The following is a 26,980-nucleotide window of genomic DNA, read 5'->3' as shown; positions in this document are numbered from 1 at the left end:
AATTTTTTGATAAAAAGAAAGAAAGAAAACGGAAGGAAGGAGGGAAGGAGGGAAGGAAGGAAGGAAGGAAGGAAGGAAGGAAGGAAGGAAGGAAGGAAGGAAGGAAGGAAGGAAGGAAGGAAGGAAGGAAGGAAGGAAGGAAGGAAGGAAGGAAGGAAGGAAGGAAGGAAAGCAGACTCTAGGGGACCATAGTACAGCAGGTAGAACACTTGCCTTGCACATGGGCAACCCAGGCTCAGTCACTGGCCCTCCATATGGTTCCCCAGGGGTGGGTTTGGAGTTGAACACTGAATGTTCTAAACTCTGTTATCAACAACTTTGTCAATGACAGAGAATGGATTAAAAAATAAAATGTAAAGTCATCTAACTTTTAAAAAACTTATAAAGGGTAAAGGAACCCTAAATTCCTTTAAAAAATAAAGAAACACATAAACATTAATTTTTATTTTCTTTTTCAAAGCTGAAGTTGTTTCCCCTTATTATACATGTAACATATGTAAGGTCACATAAAGCAAACCATACACTTTTATGGCTCCTCCTTAAGGCCTCAGGAGGGGTCTGAGATGAATGAACAGAGTAAAATGTTCTTGAAATTTTTGCCAAAGCAAGAGGTCTTGGAATTCATTATTATAAAGAGGAACCCTGGAGATGGATGTTCAGGGGTGGGGGAGGAGAGAATTCTGGAAAGCTCTCGGCAAGGAGACCAGCGGGCCCGGGGCCCAGTCCTGGATCTGTGTGGAACATCATGTGTCCTGCTTCCCTTCCAGAGGTATCAAACCATACATGCCAACTGTATTGAAAAACATCATGTGTGAACAAAGAGAAGGAACAGAACCTGACAGCCTATTGGTGAGTCTCGCGGCTGCTTCTCCTGGGCATCAAAGAGAACATTGAAGAGCAGGAGTCCTCGAATCATTCTGCATTTTGTTTCCCTCCACTGAAATTTCCTTCCTCCAGCCCAAGTCTCAAGTTCATCAGCCATGGGTTTCGTCTTCGGTCATTATCTTCAGTTATGGTCTGGGGGTTGGAACAGCGGTAGCACAGCAGGTAGGGCTTTTGCCTTGCATGCAATCGACCCAGGTTCGAGTCCTCCGTCCCTCTCAGAGAGCCCAGCAAACTACCGAGAGTATCCCGCCCACACGGCAGAGCCTGGCAAGCTACCCGTGCTGTATTTGATATGCACAAAACAGTAACAACAAGTCTCACAATGGAGACGTTTCTGGTGCCTGCTTGAACAAATCAATGAACAACGAGAGGACAGTGCTACAGTGCTACGCTCTAGGGATTTGTTCACGTGGCTCCTGTTAGCTATAAAATCTATCTGTGGTGGAAAAAAATCCTTATCTGCAGGGCCCAAGTGTGCCAGGGCCTATCCTCCAGCAACGTCTCCCTGGGCACTGCTTCTGGCTGATCTCAAGATATGAACGCGGAGGCCTGATGTGGCTGGTGGCTGAGTCCAGAGGTGGGGGGAGCCCTAGAAGACAGTCTTCAGGGTTCTCCCGCTGTGGCAATCCCAGGCCCCAGAACATCAGATCATCGACACTCGGTTCTTGATGTACACGTGATAGGGGTCACTGCGCTTGTCCACTTTTCGAGAGCGGGTGTACCCCAGGATGAGGCTGCCCACTGTGACAGCAAACAGGAACATGACAAAGAGAATATACATGTAGGAGTTGTCGTCCCGGCCAGGTTGGCTGGCCCGGGACTCCTTGACCAGGTTGTCTGCCCCCGGGTCCCGTTGGCAGAGCAGGTTGCTGTGCAGGGTGGAGTTGAAAGCCTTCAGCACCTCGTGCAGCTTTGCATACCAGGTTTCCGTTCCATTGGTGGTCTCCATGGCAGCAGGGAGAAACAGAGGCACCCTGATGGACACGGAAGAGAAGAAATGGTTTGTATTACCTGCAGCCTCAGTGGCTAATCCAGACGCTGGCAAAATCCCAGTACCCCCGGTTGATTCTAACTCCCTTTTTATTTCTTTTTGGGTCACACCCGGTGATGCACAGGGGTTACTCCTGGCTCTGCACTCAGGAATTACTCCTTGTGGTGCTTGGGGGACCATATGGGATGCTGGAAATCGAACCTGTGTCAGCCGCATGCAAGGCAAATGTCCTACCCACTGTGCTATCGCTCCAGGTCCCGATTCTCCAATTCTATTTCCTCGTCTGTCTTTTGCACTAGACTTCAAGCTCGATGACATATGTGGGTTCACTGTTGTAGGTGGGTGCTGATGGCAGCACTTAGGAGGGGCTCAATAGGGCAGAGAGATAGTACAGGGGGTAAAGAACTTGCCTTGCATGAGGCTGACCTGGGTGAGTTCAATCCCTGGCATTGCATCTGATCCCTTGAGTACTACTGGAAGTGAGCAGTGAGCACCACTGTGTAACATTGAGCACCACAGGAGGAAGCTTTGAGCACAGAGTCAGGATGAAGCCCTGGGCACAGCTAATCTGGCTCAGGTCCTCACCCTGCCCCTGCAAACAAAGAAGCACATTCTAACACCTGCAGAGAAAGCCTTCCTTAACCATCGTAAACCTTCTTGCCTTCCTTTAGCATCTACATCTCTGAGGTTCCTACAGGAAGAGCCGTGGGGATTACCTTCTCTTATGCCTTCCAGCTGGCATGCAGGGAATCATGAAGACTCTGAGGTCAGCCAAGGCAGGGCCCTGCCCTTCAGTGGCCAGCTCAGAGCTCCCTGGTCTTCTGTGCCGGCTCTCAGCACATTGGGTGGCACCCTTAGAAGAGTTTGCTTATCCCTTTCCTTCAGCAAGCTCATTTTTCATGTCCCCCAAATGCTATTTCGATGATGTTGGAATGACTTAGATTCTGCCCTACCAAGAGACTGGAGAATTTGGCCTCTCCATTACCCTAAACCCCAACCACTTCAGGAGCTCTTATCTATTTAGGAAAACGTTATTGGAAAGGAGGTGGCAGAAAAAATGAGGGGTAGGGGGTCTCTACCCACTGCAAATATTCAAGAAAAGAATTGAACTTGAGGGAGCATGGAAATAAGCTTTGACTTTCCCCAGAGCACATACAAGAAGCCACACCAGGGGCTGGAATGATAGTACAGCGTGTAGGGCGTTTTCCTTGCACGAGGCCGACCTAGATTCAATCCCCGGCATCCCATATGGTTCACCTAGCACTTCCAGGAGTAATTTCTGAGTGCAGAGTCAGGAATGACCCTTGAACATCGCTGGGTGTGACCAAAAAAAACCCAAGAAGCCACGCCAACACCACGACCGTCCCACCTTCCAATCTAGTGGCGCCGGGCACTGGGTATGCAATCAACGATGACAAATGTTCTTCTTCCTTCCTCCCAGAGATCTTTAATCTATAATGTGCGAGAACAGCTGAAGGCTGTCTGCCTACTCCTCTCTGAAAAACCTGAGTATGCCTGTTGGGCAAGCACCACACTCGCTTCCCTCAAGAAGCTGCATCAAGGGCTCCCCACCCCTAAGAAGCTTCTGCCTCCTGCTCCCTGGTCCTCCAGCATTCACAGATCGAGTGTGGCTGTCCCCTTGTATCTGATTAGCATAGCCCTGACCACATATGCCTGCTCACAAGGGGAGTCGCTCCGCCAGGTCTAGGAGACGACCCCAAGACAGGCCGTGCCTTCTCTCCCTTACAGTCTTCAGAGAAGACTTGGGCACTTTTGTTCAGTGAACAAACACTTTGTTCACTGACCGCATTCACCATCCTCCTTTAGAAACTGAAGAGATAACTCCAAAGGGCTGGAGTGAAGGCTTTGCATGGGGGAGCCCTAGGTTCGATTTCTAGGGCTGTGTGGCTCCCTGAGCACCCCTGGGAGTGAGCCCCTGAACATTGTTGGGTGTGAATCCCAGATCCAAAGAGTCAGGGTTGTCCTTTATCTAGGTGAACCAATCAAAGTTACAAACATGACTATTAACTAAAAGGTCCCTTCCTCGGGAAGATGATGATTATGACTATGATAGATGAAAAGCTTTATGGATGTCACATGAAAGTGACATAGCTGTCACTCAGGAATGACCCACATTTCATGCAAGGCTGTAGGGGACGCCAGGCCATGTTGTCTAGATGCAGAGAAGGGATCCATGGGCTCCCCAAGTGAAAAGCCAAGAGGCATTGGTTCTCTCCATGACTCCACTTGTCAGGCAAGAAATGTAGACCTCCTTCCTCCCTGCAGGAAGCAATGAAAAGCACGAGCAGTGCCATAGCACGATTGCATTCATTGTGGGTACGAGAGAGGGAAACTGGGGTTATTATTTACTGGTGGTGGGAAATGTACACTGGTGAAGAGATGAGTGTTGGAACATTGTATCACTGAAACCCAATCATGAACAACTTTAGAACTGTGTATATCACAATGACTTGATTAAAAATATCAAAAATAACCATAGGTTGAAACTATTACCAAGGACAGTAGAAATAAGGGCCAGGAGGCCTGATCCATGTTTGAAAGCTTGCCACAGATGTACAGAGGGTAGGGGAAGAGGGGGCAGTTAGGACAGAGAAGGGATACCAATATCCAATATGACAATGATGGTTGGAAATGATCATTGTGGACAAGAACTGAGTGCTGAAAGTAAGTAAAGGGATATACATGATAACCTTTCAATGCTTGTATGGAACCATAATGTCCCAAAGGAAAGAGAGATGAAGAGAGAGAGAGAGAGAGAGAGAGAGAGAGAGAGAGAGAGAGAAGAAAAGTGCTTACCATAGAGGCCGACTGGGGGTGGAGGTGGGGGTAGAAGGAGGGAAACTGGGGATGTTGGTGGTGGGAAATGTACACTAGTGAAGGATTGGATGTCAGAACATTGTATGACTGAAATCCAATCATGAACAACTTTGTAACTGTGTATCTCACGTGATTTAATATGAAAGAGAAAGGGAAAGAAAGAAAGAAAAAAGGAAGGAAGGAAGGAAGGAAGGAAGGAAGGAAGGAAGGAAGGAAGGAAGGAAGGAAGGAAGGAAGGAAGGAAGGAAGGAAGGAGAAAGAGAAAGAAAGAAAGAGAGAGAGAGAAAGAAAGAAAGAACGAAAGAAAGAAAGAAAAAGACAGAAAGAAAGAGAAAGAAAGAAAAAGAAAGAAAGAAAGAAAGAAAGAAAGAAAGAAAGAAAGAGAGAGAGAAAAAGAAAGACAGAAAGAAAGAAGGAAAGAAAGAAAGAAAGAAAGAAAGAAAGAAAGAAAGAAAGAAAGAAAGAAAGAAAGAAAGAAAGAAAGAAAGAGAGAGAGAGAAAAAGAAAGACAGGAAGAAAGAAAGAAAGAAAGGAGAAAGAAGAAAGAAAGAAAGAAAGAAAGAAAGAAAGAAAGAAAGAAAGAAAGAAAGAAAGAAAGAAAGAAAGAAAGAAAGAAAGGAGAAAGAAGAAAGAAAGAAAGAAAGAAAGAAAGAAAGAAAGAAAGAAAGAAAGAAAGAAAGAAAGAAAGAAAGAAAGAAAGAAAGAAAGAAAGAAAGAAAGAAAGAAAGAAAGAAAGACAAGGTTAACTAATCATTCAAGGAGCTTCATTTACGAAGACCCGCTCTACTCAGGCGGTTCAGAGCCCAGTCTCTCTTTCAAGGGGCACACTGCCAGTTCTTCAACAAGAAACAAGCTAGTAGCTACTAGAGCGTAAAGAAAGAAAACTGTGGGGCTGGAGCGATAGCACAGCGGGGAGGGCGTTTGCCTTGCACGCGGCCGACCCGGGTTGGATTCCCAGCACCCCATATGGTCCCCTGAGCACCGCCAGGGGTAATTCCTGAGTGCAGAGCAAGGAGTAACCCCTGTGCATCGCCAGGTGTGACCCAAAAAGCAAAAAACAAAAAACAAAAAAAAAGAAAGAAAGAAAACTGAATCAGATAAAGACAAAGGCACAGAGAATGCGCACAGAGATAAAGACATTGGGCTGAAGGGCTTTCAGGAAGTAGGGGAGCCCTTGTGTACAGGTGAGCAGGGTATGAAAAGAAGAAAAACATTTACTGTTGACATGAACAGAAGGACGGCAAAGAAGTGGAGGACGATTATTAGAGGAGAAGAGAGGCTGTGGGGTGGAGGAAATGGCAGGGCCAGGGGGGCAGAGAATGACACGCTGCAGAGTTGGAAAACCATTCTGTAGCTGGGGCAAAGGTGCAAAAATTGAGATCCGGATGTAGCTCACTCTGCATTTATGACGAACTGAATTCAACTCCCAGTACCATAAATGAAACAAACTATGGAGGCTGGAGGCCCAGTGATAAAGGTCTTAGATAGTTCCAGTGCAAGATTCTAAGTCCAGAGCTGAGCCAATGGGACACCAGAACGAGCAGTAGGGACAGATGTGAGATGTCAGGGGAGATTGGGAGGAAGAGAGGAGAGGGGTGAGGGAGGAAGGGGCCCCAATTTCACAGGGAGAGGATGGATGGTGTAAAAGTCTGGGTAAGGTCACTTAGAGGACGTTCACTTCCCTACCCTGTTTGGGCTCCAGTTTCCCAATCACCTGGAGTTGTTCATTTAGTATGAGAGTCTCAGATTTGCAAGATGAGAAAGTTCTAGAAATCTGTTGCACAAAATGAGAATTTGATAGTAGTACTGACTTGTGTGCTTTAGAAGAGTTATGGGTGTAAACTTCATGTTGTGGTTTTGGTTTGTCTAGGGGCCATCCCCAACAGTGCGGGGACCCATGCAGCATCAGGGATTGAAGCTGGGCCTCCCGCACACAAAGCCTGCGTATTTTTAATTAAATTTAATTTAATTTTTAAGGGAGAGATCGGGAGGCCATGTCTGACCATGGTTCTGGCTGCCCAGTATTGAGGGAATGCTCTCTCGCTCTCTCTCGCTCGCTCTCTCTCTCTCTCTTTCTCTCTCTCATTCTCTCTCTTTCTCTCTCCTTATTTCTTCCTTCCTTCCTTTCTTTCTTTCTTTCTATTTCCTTCTTTCTTTTATTAATTATTTATTATTATTCATTTATTACTTACTAATTAAAGGTGGGGCTGGAGTGATAACACAGCAGGTAGGGCATTTGCCTTCCACATGGCCAACCCAGTTTCTATTCCCAGCATCCCCTATGGTCCCTCAAGCATCGCCAGGAGTGATTCCTGTGTTCAGAGCTAGAATTTCCTTCCCCTGTGCATCGCAGGGTATAACCTAAAAAGCAAAAAAAACCAAAAAAACCAAAAACAATCCTTTAAAGGTTTTGGGGTCACACCTGGTGATGCTCAGGGGTTACTCCTGGCTCTGCACTCAGGAATTACTCCTGGTGGTGCCTGGGGGATCATATGGGATGCCAGGGATCGAACCTCAGGTTGGACACATACAAGGCAAATGCCCTCCCCACTGTACTATCATTCTGGTCCCCCATCCCTCAGCCTTTTCAGGATGTCTCTGAACACATTTGCTGGGGGCAGAGGGGACAGGTGGTGGGAGAGGGGAGGTCTCTTAAGATGGACTTGGGGAATAAGAAAAGCTCAGACCAGAAAGCTGGGGGTGGAGAGAAGGAAGGAAGGTATCAGATGCACAGAAAACCCCAGAAACTGGGAGGCTCTCCTGAGGGCAGACCCTAAGGGTTGTACAGTCATGAAGCCCAACCTCACCCCACCCCATGGCAACTGAGCCAGGCCAGCCTTGAGTTATAAGAACCACACGTGCTATGGCCAAGGGACATCTGGTGGCTGTTCCCTGACTCTGGCCCACCGTGCCTCAAGTGGAGACTCCCTGAGAAAGTGCAGGTGAAGGCATGGACGCCTGCTCAGGACCCCAAGAGATTGGTTTGCAGGACTTCCTTGCCCAGTGACTTTGGGGGCTTAGTGGGAGCCTCTAAAAGTTGGAAGGACCTGGGGTCCAGGGAATGACGTGATGGCAACGGGCAGCAGCATTTAGTGGACATGTCACACAGGAACAAATGATGTTCCCGAGGGATATGCTGGGGCAGGCTGAATGGGAACACAGCCAGCTCAACAGCCATGTCACATAACTTTGCTGTAAAAGAAGAAAATCGGGCTGGACCTGGCATTAGTCACGCCGCAGACAGCCCCACTCTGCCTTTAGAAGCTCCGAAGCCGGTGGGACTGGCAGAGTCCCCTTCTGCTGGCAGGAAGGAAATGGAAACCACGGCTCTATCTGGGCTCTGTGGCCACTCCTGTGACTTGGCACATGTGACTTCCCTGTTCTGCACCCTGGCTTCCGTCTCTGCCAATGAAATGATGCAGCTGTCATCTTGCCAGGTTCCAGAAAGCCCCTTTCATCCCATGAGACACTGATCACAAAATCCCACAGGTCGTGAATCTGCAGGAGAGTGGGTGGGCTGTAGGTGAAGGTGGAGTGAGTGGGGTTACTTTCAAGAGCCCCTCAAATAACAAGATGGAAAAGGTCACAGGCTTGACCCTAAGAGACAGGACAGGACAGGACAGGACAGCTGGGAGAGATTTGTTTAGCGTGGGGCTGACCCAGTTTGCCCCCAGCGCCACCAGGACTCATCCCTGAGTTCAGAGCCAAGAGTGATCTCTGAGCATCACCAGGTGTGGCCCCAAACCAAACCAAAACAACAGCAACATTGCAGGCTTTCCCCCTCACAGGTCAGCTGCTTCTGAGCTCGGGGATGGAATTAGCCCTAACGTACTTGCCTAGAAGCACCCGGGGCCAGATCAGCTGGCCTATTCCTTTTCTCAGTCACCCACCAGGGTGTTCTACCCCCAGAAGCACACAGGCTCTGTCCAGCAACTGGAGGCAGGGGACAGTGAGGGGGTCCAGGTGGGTTCTGAGGCAGGGGCTAGCGAGGGGAGCAAAGGCTCAGGGACAGTTCATCTGCTAGCCCGAATGCTGGGGTGCTGATGGCAGGAGCAAAGTGGCCAGAGTGTGATGGGTTCAGGGGCTGGTGGGAGTGAAGTGAAGGTCGGGGTGAAAAGGGTCTTTTGGGGGCCAGGGGAGGCCAAGATGAGAAAGGGATGGATAGGGGATCTGTCTCTCACCTGCTTCTGGCTCCGAGGTTAGGAGGTGACAGAGAACAAGATTGGAGACTGTTCCCCTGAGTCCCGGTGCTTCTGGCTCCTGAGTGTTTGCTGACGCTGAAGCTCTTGGGATGAGAGACGGAGCTCGGGCCCAGAAGGGGCCTTGCCTTGAGACAGGAGACAAGGAAGGAAGGGTACTCATGCCTGACCACACCCAGGAAGGGACTTTAAAGATTTTTTTCACATATTGATGCTAGGCCTGACTCTGCACTTTGTGGATGGAGAAACTGAGGATGTGGCTTGTCCAAATGGCCTAAGAAATGAGAGTTTAAAAAATGAGAGTTGCTAAGAAATGAAGACTTAGGAAATGAGAGTTTAGCTGAGAGGTATCATGGGGGGTGGCAGGGACATGGCAATACTCAGGGGTTACTCCTGGCTCTGCACTCAGAAATTACTCCTGGCGGTGCTTGGGGGACCATATGGGATGCTGGGGATTGAACCGGGTCAGCCACACGCGGGGCAGACATCCTACCCGCTGTGCTATCGTTTCAGCCCCAAGCCTAAGGCTTTTGGGCACAGCGGGGGCGCTTGTCGCACTCCCACGGCCCCTTCCCACACAGCACTCCACCCAAGCACTCGCCTTGCGTGAGGAGCCATCTTCTCTAATCCCATTTCCACTGCTTCTTCCCGCCCTTCAGAGTCTCACCCAAGAATCCTGTGAGAAGAGCTGGGAAGCCTCACTTTCTCTTCAGTTTTCTCTCTAAGGGCCCTGTGTGCCCCAGAACTATCTCTGACCCCCTGACCCAGTGGGACACACAGTTCCTCACACTCCACTTCCAGTGTTTCCCTCACAGTACCAAGCTGCCTGGAATGTTCTCGACTTGACCGCTTGTGGCCTCTCCCAAGGGGCAGAAGCCTGCGGCGAGGTCTCCGGGCAGCACTGGAGCACGGAGATTGTGCTGGAGGCATTTCTGGGCTCTCTTGGTTCCTGAGTACTCCCCTTCCCATCAGCCCTTCAGAGGGGGTGTCTCAGGGGCTGGGACAGTACAGAGAGAACCCGGGGCAGCAGCCACATAAAGCAGTAGGGAGTCCCAGAGATAGTCCTAGAAGTGCTCCATTCTGCCCTGGCTCTGGCTCCCGTGGGTGACTCCACTCTGTCCCCATCTCCCTGCAGCTGTTCCCAGTGTGAGCCTGAGCTCCAGGCCACCATCCTTCCTCTGCTGCTTTGCCACAGGGCTTCTGCCTCTGTTCCTTCCCACTCTTTCCCTGCTCACAGACTGTCCTCTTTGTAGCTGCCTGGCAAACTCCTTCTCGTTCTACAAAACCCAGCTCCATTGTCATTGTTTTTTGTTTTGTTTTGGTTTGGTCTGGGTTTTTTTTTTTTTTTTTTTTTTGCTTTTGGGGCACACCTGGCAACATTTGGGGTTATTCCTGGCTCTGCACTCAGGAATTACTCCTGGCAGTGCTCAGGAGACCATATGGGATCTGGGGATTGAACTCAGGTTGGCCACGTGCAAAGAAGTGCCCTCCCCACCCTGCTATAGCTCCGGCCCTCCACCATCCCCGCTGCCTTCTCCCAAGACACTCCCTTCCCCACTCTCTAACCACTTGGTCTTTCCCTCTTGTCTGCCTCTGAGTGGATTCACACGAAGCCCAGTGAGAACCTCACTGCGGGTGTCTGCGGACCTCTATATGAACTGCATATCTAGAGGAATCAGCCCTGCACCTGAGCTGTGGGGACAGAGGCCTGTGGCTCCTGTGCCTCTCTGGCCCTGGGGCCTGTGAACGACTCTGGAATACCACGTCTCTGCCTCTTCTTACTAGACCATCCTGCACCCACTGGTCCTCGCATACAGCTATGGAGGCCTAGGACAGTGAGAACAGGCTCTGTGGGGCCAGGGGAGGGGAGGCTGAAAGGCGGGCGGCCTCCTCCGTCAGATGGGGAGGTGAGTCAGGGGGCAAAGAATGCCAGGGCTCCTCCAGCAACCCAGACGGTCCCTGCACCTTGAACCCCATTCACTGTAAAGCACAAACACTGGCCGTCTCCCAACGGCAGCAGCAGCGGTGTTTTTTCAACCTTCTTCCCTTCCCTGTGCACCTCCCCAAGGTGTGGCCAGTCTCATCCGCCAGCCAGTCCCACACCCAGCCCCTCGGCCTGTGAGCTGGCTTCTAGCATGCTTCTCCGCATGTCCCCTTGGCCTTAGGCTCACTTTGTGGACCCTGCGTGTTGCATTTCTTTCTCCTACAGAGCTTCTAGGAGGTGGAGGTTGATGCTTCCTGACCTCACCTGAGAGCTGGTGGAAACCAAAGATGCGGAGGGGCTTTTGGGAAGGCACAGCATTGGCAAACATGAGTGGTGTCTGTGAGGCAGTCCCCCTCCCTTTCTGGCTCCCCTCTCACCCTCCGTGTCAGCCAGAACTGACTTGGTGGGAGCGGCAGCTTCTTGTTTGTTTGCCTACTTGGGGCCACAGCCAGCAGAGCTTGTGCCACCGGGACCACACTTGGTGGTGCTAGGTGCTGGGGGCCACCCAGTGGTGGTGTCTGAGGGACCCAGGAGGTGCTGGGATTTGAACTCAGGGCCTTGGAACTGCTGGGCCCAGGCCCCATCACTTGGGCGATCTCCCCAGCCCAGTTCTTGCTATTCTTGGTTTTAAGAAAGGGTTAGTTCCTTGGGACAGAGTAATAGCACAGCGGTAGGGTGCTCGCCTTGCACACAGCACAACCCAGGTTCCATCTCCAACATCCCGGATGGTCTCCGGAGGCTGCTAGGAGTGAGCCATGGAGTAAGCCCTGAGCATGGCCAGATATGGCCCCAACAAACAGAAAGAAATGGTTAGCTCCTTCAGAAGCCTAACTCGTCTGCCCTCCTCTCTCGATCACATTCTCTTGCCATTTAGGGGGACCATTCTATGGTCTGGTAGTGACAAGCTTGCCAGGGTGGGAAGCAAGACATCTATGACTATTTGGCCCACCCCAACCCCACCACCACGAGACTAAGTTAAGTCATTTCTCCTCCATCAGTAAATAAAATTTCTCATCTTACCTCCCTCTCTCCTCCCTCTAAGGTTTTTGTTTGGCTTTTGAGGGGAGTCACTCCCTTCAGTGCTCAGGGGTCACTGCTATGCAGTGCTTGAGAGCTGTTCTGAGGACCACGCGGTGTCGGGGACTTAACACAGGACTCCTGCATGCGAAGCCTGCACTCAGCCCATTGAGCTATTGCTCTGGCCCCTCTAAATAAGTTTTGAATTTGTGGATAGAAATGTATTGAGGGGCTGGAGAGATAGTACAACGGGTAAGGCACTTGTCTTACACATGGGTGACCTGGGTTTGATCTCCGGCATCCCATAGGGTCCCCTGAACACATCTAGGAATGATCGTTACGTGCCTTAAGTGCCCAGCCAAGAGCAACTCCAGGAGTGGCCCAAGAGCAAAAAACAAAACAAAAAAACAACAAAAAGTTTATTTTGAGAAGGAGAAAGGAAGGGTCAAAAGTGCTCATTGGTTAGTCCTCAAGCAGAGATGAAATCTGGGAATGCAGTTGCCTGCCCATAGCCTGGTGCTGACCCATTGGGAGCCTGAGAGCAACAGGACCCAGGGAGTTAGGGGCTAGGAGTGAAGACACTTGGGTTCTGTTTAGTCCCTGTTGTGACCTGGTCTGGCCACGACCCCTCTAAGCCTCAGTTTCTCCAAATGCAAATTGTTCAGGGGAGGCTGGGAGAAGCGAAGCTACTTGGACCTCCCGGGGATCCGCTCATCTGCACCCCGGACTGTGGACCCGGGGCTCTGCGCGCCTGTTCACTCTTGGGCCACGTGAGACACAATCCGACGAGGAAACCGTGACCCTAGGTGGGGAAACCCCGTCAGGGGGCGATGGGGCCAGGTTAACACCACCTCTCCACCTGGCCCTGGCGTGTCTCTTCCGAGCAGCCGCCTTTGGGAGTCTGCAGGCTCTGCCGGGGAAGGGGTCTCAGGAGGCGAGTCGGCGGCGGGCTTCCCCGCGCACCCCGCGCTCGGCTCCTGCGCCCCGCACGTGCGCGCGGGTAGATCCGCAGAGCAGCGGCCAGACAGAGCCTCAGAGCCGCGCATCTGTGCCCGAGAGACCCCGGAGCACATCTGGGACCTGGGGACCCGAGAAGAGTGGCACAGTCCCCAAGGATTCCCGCCTCCCCGCGGCTCAGCCCAGCGGAGGGTCGGCCTACGGTCGGGGTCCGCCGCACCGCCCCCGAGAGGCGCGAAGCTCCCTGGTCCCCAGCCCTGCGCTCCTGTCAGCGCTCCTTACCTGCGTTCGGGCTCCGAGAGGCGCCCCTGGCTCGCGGCGACCACGCCAAGCCCGCGGCGGGCTCTGCGCCCCGGCCGCGCCGGGCCGGCCGCTCCCTCCCTGGCGTCTCCACGCCCCCAGCACACCCACTGCTCCTCCGCCCCGGCCAGGCCTCCCGCCGCCGCCTGACCCTTTCGTCCCCGCTGCCCGCGCCTCCCCCGGATTCTGGAGCCTGCCCCGCCCCGCCCGCGCGCCGGTGGATCCCCACCGGTGGATCCCCGCCCGGGCGTCGGTGGTGATCAACTGGGATCACCAAACCTCACCGCTTGGGGCTGGGTCCCGGGTCCCCCATGCATCAGTCACAGAGTGATGTTAGGGTCACACGGGACCTGAGAATCCAAACCAGTCAAATTGGACGGTCTCCGGAAGAATGCCCGGACTGTAAACCCACTTTTCCAAGAGGAGCGCATGGACCCACTTTAGGGAAGGGGCTTGCCCATCCATCCACAGCCCTCACGGATTCTGAGTCCTTAACCCGAATCCAGGCCACCTCCCTCCAAATCTCAAGGGCCCCTCAGTGGAGGGGAAGGGGTGTGCCTGGACGGGGCATTGTCTTACCACGTCTCTCTGCTCCTGTCTCAGATACCCCAGGAACTTTCTGGTTGTTGGCACTGCAGGAGGCAGAGGAAAGGAGAACCGGGACAGGTGGAGAATGAGGGCCTGGAGGCCAGGGGAGTGGGCTCTAGTGGAGAACAGCCCTCTGGGCTCCGTGGGGTGTTCAGAGCCCTCTTTATCCACCTCAGCCTTGGAGTAATTAAAAACAAACCAAGTCCAATTCTTGCTCCCTTGCAAACAAAGATCTCTCTCTTTTTTAATTGAATCACCATGAGATACAGTTACAAGTTTTCATGTTTGAGTTTCAATCTATACAATGATCAAACACCCATCCCTCCCCCAGGGCACATTCTCCAACACCAATGCCCTCAGAATAGCCTCCCCCTTTCCAACCCTCCCCCTTCCTCCATGGCTGACAATTTCCTCCATACTCTCTCCACTTTTAGGCATTATGGTTTGCAATATAGATACTGAGAGGTTATCATGTTTGGTCCTTTTCAGCACACATCTCCCATCCCTACCGATTCCTCCAACCATAATTGACTTAATGATCCTTCTGTATTCCAGCTGCCTTCTCCCCCAGCTCATGAGGCAGGCTGCCAACTATGGAGCAATATTCCTGGTCCTCGTGTCTACTGTCCTTGGGTGTCAGGAAGACCTTCTTTTTGAGGCACAAACAGAACTTTTGCGGCACAAACCTGCAATCACAGATTCTGGGACTGTATTACATCACACACACACACACACACACACACACACACACACACACACACACACACACACACACACACACACACACACACTCCATGCCGGGGCCAATGCTGTGCAGAATCACTAAGTTTTACAAATCATGTGACTTCCTTCTGTGATTGCTGGTGTAAACTCAGCATCTAAAGCAACTGAAGAGTCTGATGTCAGACGCCCCCAGAATCACCTGGGAGTCTGTTTAGTAACGTAGACTTGGGGGTTCCACTCCAGAGGCTTTGATTCAGGAGATTTGGAAGGGAGCCCAGAAATAAGCACGTCTCTCCCTCCCTCCCCCACCCACCCCACCCAAATGGCAGTTCTTGAACTCAGCCCGAGGAAACAGCCCTGGCCGGGGTGGGCATCACCGTATATCTGGCCCCCAACCTCACATGTGCTCTACCAGCCATCAGAAAGGAGCTCTTTGCTTACTCATCTATCACATTGTGAACTCTTTCAAAACAATGTTTTCTCTATCCTAATGCAGTATTAGATTCTAGAGTTCTAGAGTCATTTTGAGAACAGAAACTACGCTAGAAGGTCCTTCGAGTTAGCTAGTCAAATACAGTTTCTCAGAATTCCCGGTTATTCTTTTTTTTTTTTTAGTTTTTTTTGGGGGGTTGAGGGGACCACACCTGGCAATGCTTAGGGTCACTCTAGGTGGTGCTCAGAGGACCATATGGGATGCCAGAAATTGATCCCCAGTGGCCACATGCAAGGTAAAAGCCCTACCCATTTGGCACCTATCATTCTTTTTTGGCCTGAGATTGTCTGGGTCTTCCTGCTTGCCCTTTCTGACAAGGAGCTCACTTCTGCAGCAGCAGCGTCTCTGGCCGTTAGGGTCTTCTCGTATTATGACAAATAGCTGCCTCTCATTATTTCCTACCCTTGGGTTCTGGTGTCCATGAGAGATGTAAAGTATATGCAAAAATGTGTTCCCCTTTTCAGTTCTTTTGTAACTTAAGTTTGAGGGGCCAGTGTGATAATATAGCGGATAAGGCATTTGACTTGCATGTGGCTGACCTGGGTTCGATCTCCGGCATCTCACATGGTCCCCTGAGTCTGCCAGGAGTAATTCCTGAGTGCAGAATCAGGGGTAACCCTGAGCATGCTGGGTGTGGCCAGAAGCCAAAAGCCAAAAAACACCCACAAAAAAAACCCAAAAGACCAACCCCCCAAAAGAATCCCCCCAAAAAAACCCCAAAACAAAAAAATCTTAAATTTGAAACTTAGAAACTAAATTATTTAGGGGCCATAGTGAAAGCACAGTGAATAGGGTGTTTGCCATGCATGAGGCCAACCTGGGGTCAATCTTCAGTAGCACATGTGGTCATCCCCAGAGCACTATGTGACCCCCTACAGAGCCAGGAGTAAGCCCTGAGCACAACAGGGTGCACCCCCCCCCCAAAAAAAAAAAAAGAAAAAGAAATTAAACTTTACTGTCCTCCATTTTTCCGTCTCTGGAGTGAGGCTAGAGCAGAAACCCTGTGGTCCAAGGTGCCATTGGGAAGCCGATTTAACTCCTCCCATCATGCCTTGCAAGCTGGGTCAACTATGTGGAGTGCCCAGCACTGGGCCCAGCATGAGGCAGGTACTGAATTGATAGCAACTCCTGTAAGGTTAGATGAGACAAGGAAGGAGAAAACACACGTCCTGTCCGGGGGAGACCAGGGTCTGAGAAATACTTTCAAGGGACATTTTCATTCTCGGAAATGATAACAATGCATTGACTTGGAACAGAGAGGATAGCGAATGAAAGCAGGGACGGTGCAGTGAGAGACCCACAGACAGATCTGCCTTTCAAATCTCTGCTCAAATGCCCTGGTGGTGCCAGAGAACTTGCCCAGGGCTACATGCAAAGGGGGCCTGTGCTTCACCACGGAGTAATCTCAGCAGTTCCAAAATGCCAGCTTCTTGGGAAGACCTTATTTACAAAGCCTCACCTCTCCCTTTTCTTTTCCACCTGCCTGCCTTCTTTTTCCATCTTTTTCTTTTTTGGGTTTTGTTTTGTTCAGGGGCCACACCCCTCAGTGCTCAGGACTTGTTCCTGGTTTTATACTTGGGGATCACTCCTAGCAGGTTCAGAGGACCACATGGGGTGCTAAGGACTGAGCCCAGGCTGGTCGCATGCAATACCTGCAATACCTGCTGGATTTTCAAGCCATAAAAACTGTTCCTGCCTGTTTTTTCAATAACACCTAATGTCATTTGTTGGGGCTCAAACCCAGGACCTCACACAGAAAGCATGAATCGTCTTATATAGTTAATATTTCTTTTTAATTTTTCTTTTTATTTTTTATTGAATCACCGTGAGATACAGTTACAAAACTTACATGTTTGAGATTCAGCCATACAGTGATTGAACACCCATCCCTCCACCAGTGCACATTTTCCACCACCCCATTATCCACCCGCATCCAAGTCTCACCCTGCCTCTATGGCAGACAATTTTTCTGATACTTTCTACTTTGGGGCATTATATTTTGCTTGAAATTTCCCACCACCATTTGAACCTGCCTGCTAGGGGCAGATGCTAGATCATTTATTTTCCATTACTCATTTTGCATATCATGAGAGGTCGCACAGCCGCAAAAGCAGCCTCAAGCTTCTGGAATTCTAAGATTGTAAATGGTTGGGTTCCAGAGAACCCAACTCTGGAGGACACTGATCATTTTGGGATTAAACTGGGAGTTTCTGGGCCAGGCTGTTGGTGCGCTAAGATGGTGCCCAGGGGTGGGTTGTGGGCGTGACATCCCGCCTCAAGAGCAGCTGTGGAGCTGGGGTGGGACTGGCCAGCTCCGCTTCTACCATGTGGCTTAGAGATTTAGTTCTGGAACCCGCATGCCTGGGCCTTGCTCATGTAGGCTCTTGGTCTCCAGGATTTCATCTGGAGTGGGCAAACATTTATTTTTTGTCTTGCTGTTAACTGTTCTTGCTGTGTGCCTCCCTTGAAGCTTGACGTGGTTCCTTATCTGTGAGCCCTATCTCAGAGTTCTCCCGATCTCAGCATTGATGTCAACACTCCCTTTCCCTCTGCCATTAGAGTCTGGAGATAATGGACCCTGGGTCCATCATGATTCCTTGCCTCTCTGGTCACTTCCTGTCTTTTCCAATTGAAACTTCTCAAGCTTCAGGCATGAGACTGCCAGATGCTCCCTTGGGACTCGGCTTATGCAGAGACCAGTTCACGCACAACCCCAGACAATTCCTTGAACATAGCAAGTTCTATTCATTCTTATTTGGATTTTGAGCCTCCCTTGCCTGTGCTCAGGGGTCACTTCTGGCAGTGCTCAGGACTCCGATACCATAGGTAGTGCTGAGGATTGTACTCCAGTTAGCTGCATGCAAGGCAACTACCCACTAGGACTATCTCTCGGACCCAGCACACCCCATTCCATGTCATAATTGAACCGGGAATTCTGAGAAACTGTATTTGACTAGCTAACTCGAAGGACCTTCTAGCGTAGTTTCTGTTCCCAAAATGACTCTAGAACTCTAGAATCTAGTACTGCATTAGGATAGAGAAAACATTGTTTTGAAAGAGTTCACAATGTGATAGATGAGTAAGCAAAGAGCTCCTTTCTGATGGCTGGTAGAGCACATGTGAGGCTGGGGGCCAGATATACGGTGATGCCCACCCCGGCCAGGGCTGTTTCCTCGGGCTGAGTTCAAGAACTGCCATTTGGGCGGGGCGGGTGGGGGAGGGAGAATGAGGCCAGGCCCATCTCGATGCCAGGGTAGCACATAACTTACCGCTTGCCCTGGGTCTGTCTCATCCCCCGTTGGGACCCTGTCTTTTAGAGGGCTAGGAACTGAGGGCAACCAAGGCTACAGTCAAGAAAGCAGATGCCCGGGAATTAATAATTAAATTATTAATTATTAATAATAAAGCCAATTAAATCCCAATTGCAAAGGCATATTAATAAATGTCTTTCTTTGTCCATAGAAAAAGGACTTTCTCTGAATAAGCTATGCAAAGGACTCAAGGAGAAGAGAAAGACATTATTTACAAGTCAACAGAACACTAAGAAAGAAGCTACAAATAAACACAGAGGAATGGGAGCACTGTGACGGGAGTAACCCAATAAACCTAAACTACCTGAAGCTATGTAATCCTACAGTGCAGTACTCAGAAAATCCTCCTGGCTTTGTGCTCAGGAGCAAAAAATGGCAGTGCTCCAGGACTGAACTGGATAGGTTACATCCAAAGCAAGCACCTTCACCCATGTCCTCTCTGACCTCTGTAAAACACTTTTATAGTGACAAATTTGGGGTTTATTAGGTCAAATGCTACTGAAATGTCCTACTTAAATATGGCTGCTAGGAAAAAAACTATAATATGGCTTATATTTCCACTGGACAATACTGTACCAGAGCAAACCAAAGCCCCATAGAGGACAAATGATTTGAACACAAAGCCAGAGCTGGAACCAGGTTACCCAATTTCTTATTTGAGGCTCTTTCTGCCTTGAGTTGCCAGTGGGTGTGAATGAATGATCCACCCTAGCACAGTTGCTCCTCCTTCACTCCCCCCTCCTCTCAGCTCTGGAGGGCTCAGCTACTGGGAGCATTTGTGCAATGTGCAAGTTTGGGTCATAAGAGACACTGGGGATTCTCCCTCTCAGATATCCAGTTGCAGATCACAAGAACAATTCAGCAGGGCTGGGAAGGCAATCAAAGGGCTAGAGCTAAGGCTTTGCATTCTAGAATCCTGGGTTTAAACCCTGCTGCTATCATGCTACTATCAGGGGAGAGAGCCCAGAGCAGCAAGCCGGAAGTAGTCCCTGCACCCCATCAAGTTGGGGCCCCAAACCAAAAAACTTACACCATTTCAAACAATTCTACAGAGCAGTTCACATGGGGAGCGACCAAGGCCTCCTGTCAATGACAACACAGGCACTGAATCCTCTAGGACGATGATCCTTCGGTCTCAGTCACCATATCTTCCATGACAGCTGCTTCAGCTACATTCTCCTTGCATCTCAGAGGACTGGGAGCCAGAAACATGGAGCTCAAATTCTCCCCATTTTCCAACCACAGAAACTAGACAAGATACCTTTTTATTGTTGAAGTCATTATTTTAGGATGATTTGTTATCCAGCAACAGAGAACAAATACACACCATTACAAACGTAGAGATTTCACATCTTTAATAAAACTATTTCTTATCTTTGGCACTTGTGCAATGTGAGAAATTTTATCTTTTTCCCCCAGTCTTGGGACTAGCTCAGTTTACCTCATGAAAAACAGCTACCTGGCTTGGGAATTTCAACCAGGAAGACAGGATCTGATTTTTGCCTCTCCTTTTTTCCCCTTTATAAAGATCTTTCCTTTTATAGCAGAGAGCATCCAGATATCTTGAGAATGAGGAGTCAGAGAGATACTACAGTGGGTAGGGCATTTGCCTTGCATGCAGTTGAGTTGGGTTCAACCCCTGGCATCCCATATGGTCCCCTGAGCACCATGAGGAGTGATTCCTGAATGCAGAGCTAGGAGTAACTCTGAGCATCACCAGGTATGCCCCCCCCCACAAAAAAAAAGGGCAGAGCTCTTGAAAGAAAAATCACTTCATTAGATCAGCTATAATTGGGCTGCCATGTTCCTACAAAATCAAGGAACATATGCCCAGACTTATCCAATTAAATACCAAACTGGAGAAGTAATATTTGAGAATTGACATCCACATTGAAGAAATAATAAATAGTTGAGAAATGACATCCCAGTTTCTCGAAGCTGTGATGATGAATCACTAGCATCCTTGTCCTTATAAGTGAATCAACGAATGCCTTGTCTTTATAGAGCTTTGATGTAGATCTGAAACATCAAATCAGGCTGGGGAAGGTAGAGAGAAAGCAGAATACTGATGGAGACAAAGGTTCAGAGATCAAAACTGCCCCCATATTCCAGGGTGAGTGAAAGAGGAGATGGGAAGATGACCCGTTCTTTAGCTGGGGGAGTCTTCTGAGATGAGCCTGCACTTGTAGGTCTCTCGAAAGGCCTCAAGGAATCGTGGCATGACGTCATCCACAGTGAATTGCCTTTGGAGCTCCTGACTCAGGGAGGTGACGCCAGTGCCCACCAGGCCACAGGGCACAATATGCTCAAACCATGTGAGGTCGGTGGAACAGTTCAGAGCCAGGCCATGGGATGTGATGTGCCTTCCACAGCGGACTCCTGTAAGACAACCAAAGGGTCTCTGAATAAAAACAGTCCTAAGTGGCACATTCTTTGCACGGAACTCATTGGTTCCCCAGGGACTGCCCAGAGTCTGGAGTAGTACAGAGCCTGGAGGAAGTGCTGAAAGTGGTCCAACACCCCAAACAAACAAATGAAAGAATAGACAACCTCCCTCCCCAGGAGTCATGATCCTCCTCCTTGACTCAGCAGAACTAGATAGATTAGATCTAATGGTTTGGACACCCAAGGGCTCGTCCAGACAGGGAGAGGAGAGACAAAACAGAGGCAGCCTATAGCTCACAGCAAATGCACTCATAATGGAATCCTGGAAACGTCCAGTAACGTGCAATTCTATTAGTTATATTCTATTTTTTAAAAGTTAAGGACAGGCCACTCCCAGCATACCGTGGACTCTAAGGCTACACCCTGCGATGCTTGGCCAGGTGGTACTGTGGACTGAATTCGGGTCAGACACAGTACCCACTCCCCTTCTAATTTCACAGCCATATATGTTAACTATTCTTGTAAAAATGTCTAAGAAAATTACTAAATTCCTGTTAATGGTTCATCATTATCTAAAGGAAAAAAAAACTGGTAATTGACTTCTCTTGAGGAAAACTGTTGGACACGACGACCTTTGAGGGTCCTTCTGGCTCAGCGAAGAAGGGTTTTTTTTTTTAATTTTATTTATTTTTTTAAATTTTTTTATTGAGTCACCATGTGGAAAGTTACAAAGTTTTCAGGTTTAAATCTCAGTTATACAATGCTCGAATACCCATCCCTTCACCAGTGCACATATTCCACCACCAAGAATCCCAGTATAGTTCCACCCCGCACCCCCACACCCCTAACCCCCCCATGCCCCTAGCCCCCCCACCCTCAGCCCCCCCCATGTGTAACTAATAAATTTCACTTTACTTTCACTTTGGTTGCATACAATATTACAACAAAACTCACTATTATTGTTTGGAGAGTCTCTCCCCTAAAGTCAGACCTGCTGAAAAGGAAGCATTAGATAATTTGTTTTCCATTGCTGAGGATGAAGAGGTATGAGGTCGAGTGACCACACTTAGCGGCCTCTCGGCTTTGGGTTTCTGTATTTTAGTATTTTAGTAACTAAGTCCAGAGAGATATCTGCCAGAAGTTGCATCGTTGCAAACTTGTACTTCTCAGTTACATTATATTCCACATATGAGTGCAATCTTTCTATGTCTGTCTCTTTCTTTCTGACTCATTTCACTCAACATGATACTTTCCATGTTGGTCCATTTATATGCAAATTTCATGACTTCATGTTTTCTGACAGCTACATAGTATTCCATTGTGTAGATGTACCAGAGTTTCTTTAACCAGTCATCTGTTTTGGGGCACTCTGGTTTTTTCCAGATTCTGGCTATTGTAAATAGTGCTGCAATGAACATAGAAATACATATGCCATCTCTACTATACCGTTTTGCCTCTCCGGGATATATTCCCAGGAGTGGTATTGCTGTAAATGGGACTATCTCAAACTAAGAAGCTTCTGCACCTCAAGAGAAACAGTGACCAAAATACAATCTACAGAATGGGAAAGGATATTTATGCAGTACCCATCCGGTAAAGGGTTGATAACAAGGATATATAATGCACTGGTTGAACTCCACAAGAAGAAAACTGCCAACCCGATCAAAAAATGGGGTGATGAAATGAACAGAAACTTTCCTAAAGAAGAAATCCGAATGGCTCAGAGGCACATGAGAAAATGTTCCACATCACTAATCATCAGGGAAATGCAGATCAAAACAACCATGAGATATCATCTCACACCACAGAGACTGGCCCACATCCCAAAAAACAAAAGCAACCGGTGTTGGCGTGGATGCGGGGAGAAAGGGACTCTTCTTCACTGCTGGTGGGAATGCCGACTGGTTCAGCCCTTTTGGAAAACAATATGGACGATTCTCAAAAAATTAGAAACTGAGCTTCCATTTGATTCAGCGAAGAAGTTTTTAAAACATATAAAGATTGCAGGTAGCTCTGAGGCACAGGTCTCGCCCCCAGAAGACCCCGCCCCCATCAGGCCCCGCCCCACAGGCCCGGCTCCGGCAGGCCGCATCCTATATCAGGCCCCGCCCAGGCCGGCCCTGCACATAGGCCCCGCCCCATCAAGCCCTGCTTCGGCGGGCCACTTCCCATCAAGCCCGCCCAAGCCGACCCTGCCCGGAGACCCCGCCCCGTGAGGCCCCGCCCCATGAGGCCCCGCCCCATCAGGTCCGCTCCAGCAGGCCGCGTCCCATCAGGCTCTACCCAGGCAGGCCCTGCCAGTAGGCCCCGCCCCCTCAGACCCCGCCCCGCCGGCCACGGCGCTCACCGATCGCGCAGATCTTGCGCTCCCCGAGCCAGACGCCGGTGTAGGGCGGGGGCCGCGCGCGGGCGCCGGGCAGGCCCTGCAGCTCGCACAGGCGCACGGCGCATGCCTCCAGCGCCGCCACGTGGGTGCGCAGGCGCAGGCCGAGGCGCCGGAGGTCAAGCACCGGGTGGCAGAGGAGCTGACCGGGGCCGTGGAAGGTGGCCAGGCCGCCGCGGCCCGTGGCACGCACCTCGGCGCCCAGAGCCCGAAGCCGCGCCACCTCCTCGGCCGTCAGACCGCCCCGCAGCCCGGCCGTGTACACGGGCCCCGCGGGCTCACACACTAGCAGCGCGCCCGCCTCCGTGCCCGACGGGGCCCCGGCGCCCGGCCCGGCCTGCAGCCGCCGCAGCCAGCGCTCCTGCAGCGCCAGCAGCTCGGCGTACGGCGCCCGGCCCAGCGGCACCAGGCGGACCGCTGGTGGCAGCATCGCGCCCTCCACTGCTCCGCGCCGCCCGGCCCCGCCCCGCCTCGGCCGGACCTAGAGGCGGGCTCCGAGGGGCGGGGCTCGGGGCCGCGTTTCGTTTTGAACTTCCTAAGTCAGCATTGTTAGGGGATCCTGGGAGACTGTCGCGGAGACCCTGTTCGTCTCTGCAAGAATTTGTCTGCTTGGATTGGGCAGGGCCTGCCCTCGGTGCTGCAATGGGGGGTGGGGGTGGAAATGATCTTTCCTAAGTAGGCAATAAGTCCAATGCATGAAGTAAATGAGTTATTTCATAGGCTGATTATTGCTATGCAAAGAAGGGACAGGAAAGACATAGTACAGGGGGTAAGGTGTTTGCGCTTGGCCCGCCCGGGGTCGACCTCCGGTCCCCTGCTAGAAGTCCCTGAGCACAGAGCCAGGAGTAAGCCCTGACACCCCTAGGTGCGTCCTTAAACACCAACCCCACCCCGCCCCCGCCAAAAAAAAATACAAGACGGGGTAAGGTGTGTACCCGGGGGAGTTCCCCAAGGAAGATTCTGAGAGGTGGAGTAGGAGGTTGGGTGGTTGGGGGAGATATTATAATCAACACCTGAAAGAAAGAGAATGATGCAAACCAGATGAGGTAGAGGAAGAAGTTGAACTAAAAGATTTATTTAGCAGAGGCCTCAACATTCCCAGGAACACGCTGACTCCGTGGGACGACCTTCCAGCGTTGCCCAAATTACAGAGGTCCCAGAAATTCCTATCGTGGCACTAGTCAGGCACAGATGCAGATACTATCAATTTTGGTGAGATTGTGTTTCCTTCGGAGAGCACTTTCCAGAGGGGAATTTCATCCATGAGCAACCACTCACACAAGCGGGGGCAATGATTGGGTTCAAAGGGTGGATCTCAACCACCACGTTGGGGGTTTCCACTATTACCTGCACCTCTGGCTACACATTTGGGGCCCTGACCATCCAAATCTATAATTTGGTCAATAATCAATAATTTGCTAGAACAACTCAAAATTTAGACAAATGCTATACTTACAGTTTTAAGGGGCTGGAGCGATAGCACAGCGGGTAGCGCGTTTGCCTTGCACACCGCTGAACTGAGTTCTATTCCCAGCATCCCATATGGTCCCCTGAGCACTGCCAGGGGCAATTCCTGAGTGCAGAACCAGGAGTAACCCTTGTACACCGCCAGGTGTGACCCAAAAAGCAAAAAACAAAAAACAAAAAAAAAAACAAAAAAAGGAGCAGTTAAATATGAGGACTATGTGGAAAGGTTCTAAATGTAGAGCTTCTCTGACCTCTCCCTATGGAAACAATGCAGCACACCTATCCTCTGACTCCCAGAAAACACCAAAGTGAGTTTATTGCACTCTCGTGTCGTGTGTGTGTGTGTGTGTGTGTGTGTGTGTTTTAAATTAGAGTTTATTTTATAGACGTGGTTGATTGAATAATTGACCATGAAACTGACCTCCATCTCTTGGAGGTCAGGCTGGCTCACAGCCCAAGCTATCCACTACCTCATGGTTGGTCTTCCCAGTGTTCAGACTCCATCCTTGCTTACTTCATCAGAAATCCAAACATATTAGAGCCCAGAATAACAACAACAACAAAATAGTCCAAGTATGCGTGAAGTTCCAAGAAATCAGGAATAAAAGCTAGTTCGCTTCAATGTCATGGAGAGTTCTGCCTACATTTTCTTCTCTGTACCTTATAGATTCATGTCTGATATTGAGGTCTTTAATCCACTTTGATCTGACTATATCCCGATGTTGCAAAAAGGCACAGTAGAAATGACATCTGTACCTATATATTCGTTGCAGCACTGTTTACAATAGCCAAAATCTGGAAACAACCCGAGGGCCCTAAAACAGGTGACTGGTTAAAGAAACTTTGGTACATCTACACAGTGGAATACTATGCAGCTGTTAGGAGAGATGAAATCATGAAATTTGCTTATAAATGGATAGACATGGAGGGTATCATGCTAAGTGAAATGAGTCAGAAAGAGAGGGACAGACATAGAAGGACTGCACTCCTTTGTGGAGTATAGAATAACATCACATGAGGCTGACAACCAAAGACAGTAGATACAAGGGCCAGGAAGACTGTCCCATAGCTGGAAGACTGCTTCATGAGCGGAGGGGAAAAGGCAGATGGAATAGAGAAGGAATCACTAAGAAAATGATGGCTTGAGGAACCAGTTGGGATGGGAGATGCATGCCGAAAGTAGATAATGGACCAAAAATGATGACCTCTCAGTGTCTGTGTTGCAAGCCATAATGCCCAAGTGTAGAGAGAGAGAGAGTATGGGGAATATTGTCTGCCATGGAGGCAGGGGAGGGTGGGAAAGGGGGGGATATACCCGGAATATTGGTGGTGGGGAATGTGCACTGGTGGAGGGATGGGTGTTTGATCATTGCGAGATTGTAACCCAAACACGAAAGCTTGTAACGATCTCACGCTGATTCAATAAAATTGAAAAAAATAAAAAGCTAGTTTAATATCACATAATAGGTCTTTATTGTCTCCATTTTACAGATAAAGTGAAGAGTTTATAGAGGTTGTGCAAAGTCACACAGCTAATAACTAGCAGAACTAGAACTCAATCCAGGTACATATGATCCTTACATCGATATTATACTCTGATTTATGTTGTATCTCTATAATGACTTTACTATGCTAATAAATTACTGGGAGGACATCAAAAGTAATTCTGAAAATTTTTAGTTATGGAACTTTTGTCCCCATGCCTGGCTGTCTTCACCAGGGCCCCTCAGAGGGAGCAGGTTGAGTTTCCCTCCCTGCCTCCAAGCAGACCCTCGGCAGCCGAAGACCTCCGGAACCCAGCCACAGTCATGCTCAAGGCCCCTCTCCACACGTTCGGACGAGCCTCATGCATGAAGGAGCCCACAGAGGAACACAGGTGTGAGGGACCTGGGGCTGAGATCTCCAAGCCTGCTGGGTTTGGGACTGGGCCTCTTCCACCCAGATTCCCCATTTTCCAGTAGCTTGGCAGCCACACCCACAAACTGCCCCCAGCATCATGTAATCCCATCATCGACTAAGATTCAGAGACTATAAAACAACACTCCCACTTGACCTCTCATAGCTTAGTTCTCCCTCTCAGAGAACCTGGCAAGGTACCAAGAGCATCCTGCCCACACAGCAGAGCCTGGCAAGCTCTCTGTGGCGTATTCGATATTCCAAATACAGTAACAATGATGGCTCTCATTCCCCTTACCCTGAAAGAGCCTCCAAGGCAGCACCGCTGGGAAGAACGAGTAAAGAAAGGCTGCTAAAATTTCATGGCTAGGACAAATGAAGATGTTACTGACGCCCGCTCAAGCAAATGATCAACGGGATGACAGTGATAGTGATACAGTGATGGAACTGATAGTGATCAAGGCCTTTATTTATTTATTTATTTATTTATTTTTGGTTTTTGGGTCACACCTGGTGATGCACAGGGGTTACTCTTGGTTCATGCACTCTGGAATTACTCCTGG

At 49.8% G+C, this 26,980-nt stretch overlaps 2 protein-coding genes across 3 annotated transcripts; both read right to left on the bottom strand.

Annotated features, from left to right (window-relative positions):
* Positions 1-429: 429 nt before the first annotated feature.
* On the bottom strand, positions 430-13,235 carry KCNE3 (potassium voltage-gated channel subfamily E regulatory subunit 3). 2 transcript variants are annotated; one of them, XM_055142487.1, is made up of 3 exons: positions 13,154-13,215; positions 8,896-9,041; positions 430-1,859 (listed from the first exon to the last, which is right to left on the bottom strand). In XM_055142487.1, exon 3 carries the CDS (start codon positions 1,832-1,834, stop codon positions 1,529-1,531), a length of 306 nt encoding a protein of 101 aa, XP_054998462.1. In that variant the 5' UTR covers positions 1,835-1,859; positions 8,896-9,041; positions 13,154-13,215; the 3' UTR covers positions 430-1,528. The 2 variants fall into 2 exon arrangements, with proteins under 2 accessions (XP_054998462.1, XP_054998461.1); XM_055142486.1 differs by lacking the exon at positions 8,896-9,041 and having other exon boundaries at positions 13,154-13,235.
* A 3,118-nt stretch (positions 13,236-16,353) lies between these two features.
* On the bottom strand, positions 16,354-23,507 carry LOC101552694 (lipoyl(octanoyl) transferase 2). Its single transcript, XM_055142111.1, has 2 exons — positions 23,019-23,507; positions 16,354-20,665 (listed from the first exon to the last, which is right to left on the bottom strand). Exons 1-2 carry the CDS (start codon positions 23,482-23,484, stop codon positions 20,436-20,438), a joined length of 696 nt encoding a protein of 231 aa, XP_054998086.1. The 5' UTR covers positions 23,485-23,507; the 3' UTR covers positions 16,354-20,435.
* Positions 23,508-26,980: the final 3,473 nt, after the last annotated feature.

The sequence above is a fragment of the Sorex araneus genome, chromosome 6 (genome assembly GCF_027595985.1).
Source record: "Sorex araneus isolate mSorAra2 chromosome 6, mSorAra2.pri, whole genome shotgun sequence".
NCBI classification, from domain to species: domain Eukaryota; kingdom Metazoa; phylum Chordata; class Mammalia; order Eulipotyphla; family Soricidae; genus Sorex; species Sorex araneus.
Note: the sequence above shows the minus strand (reverse complement) of the source record. Positions and strands in the feature narration are given on the sequence as shown.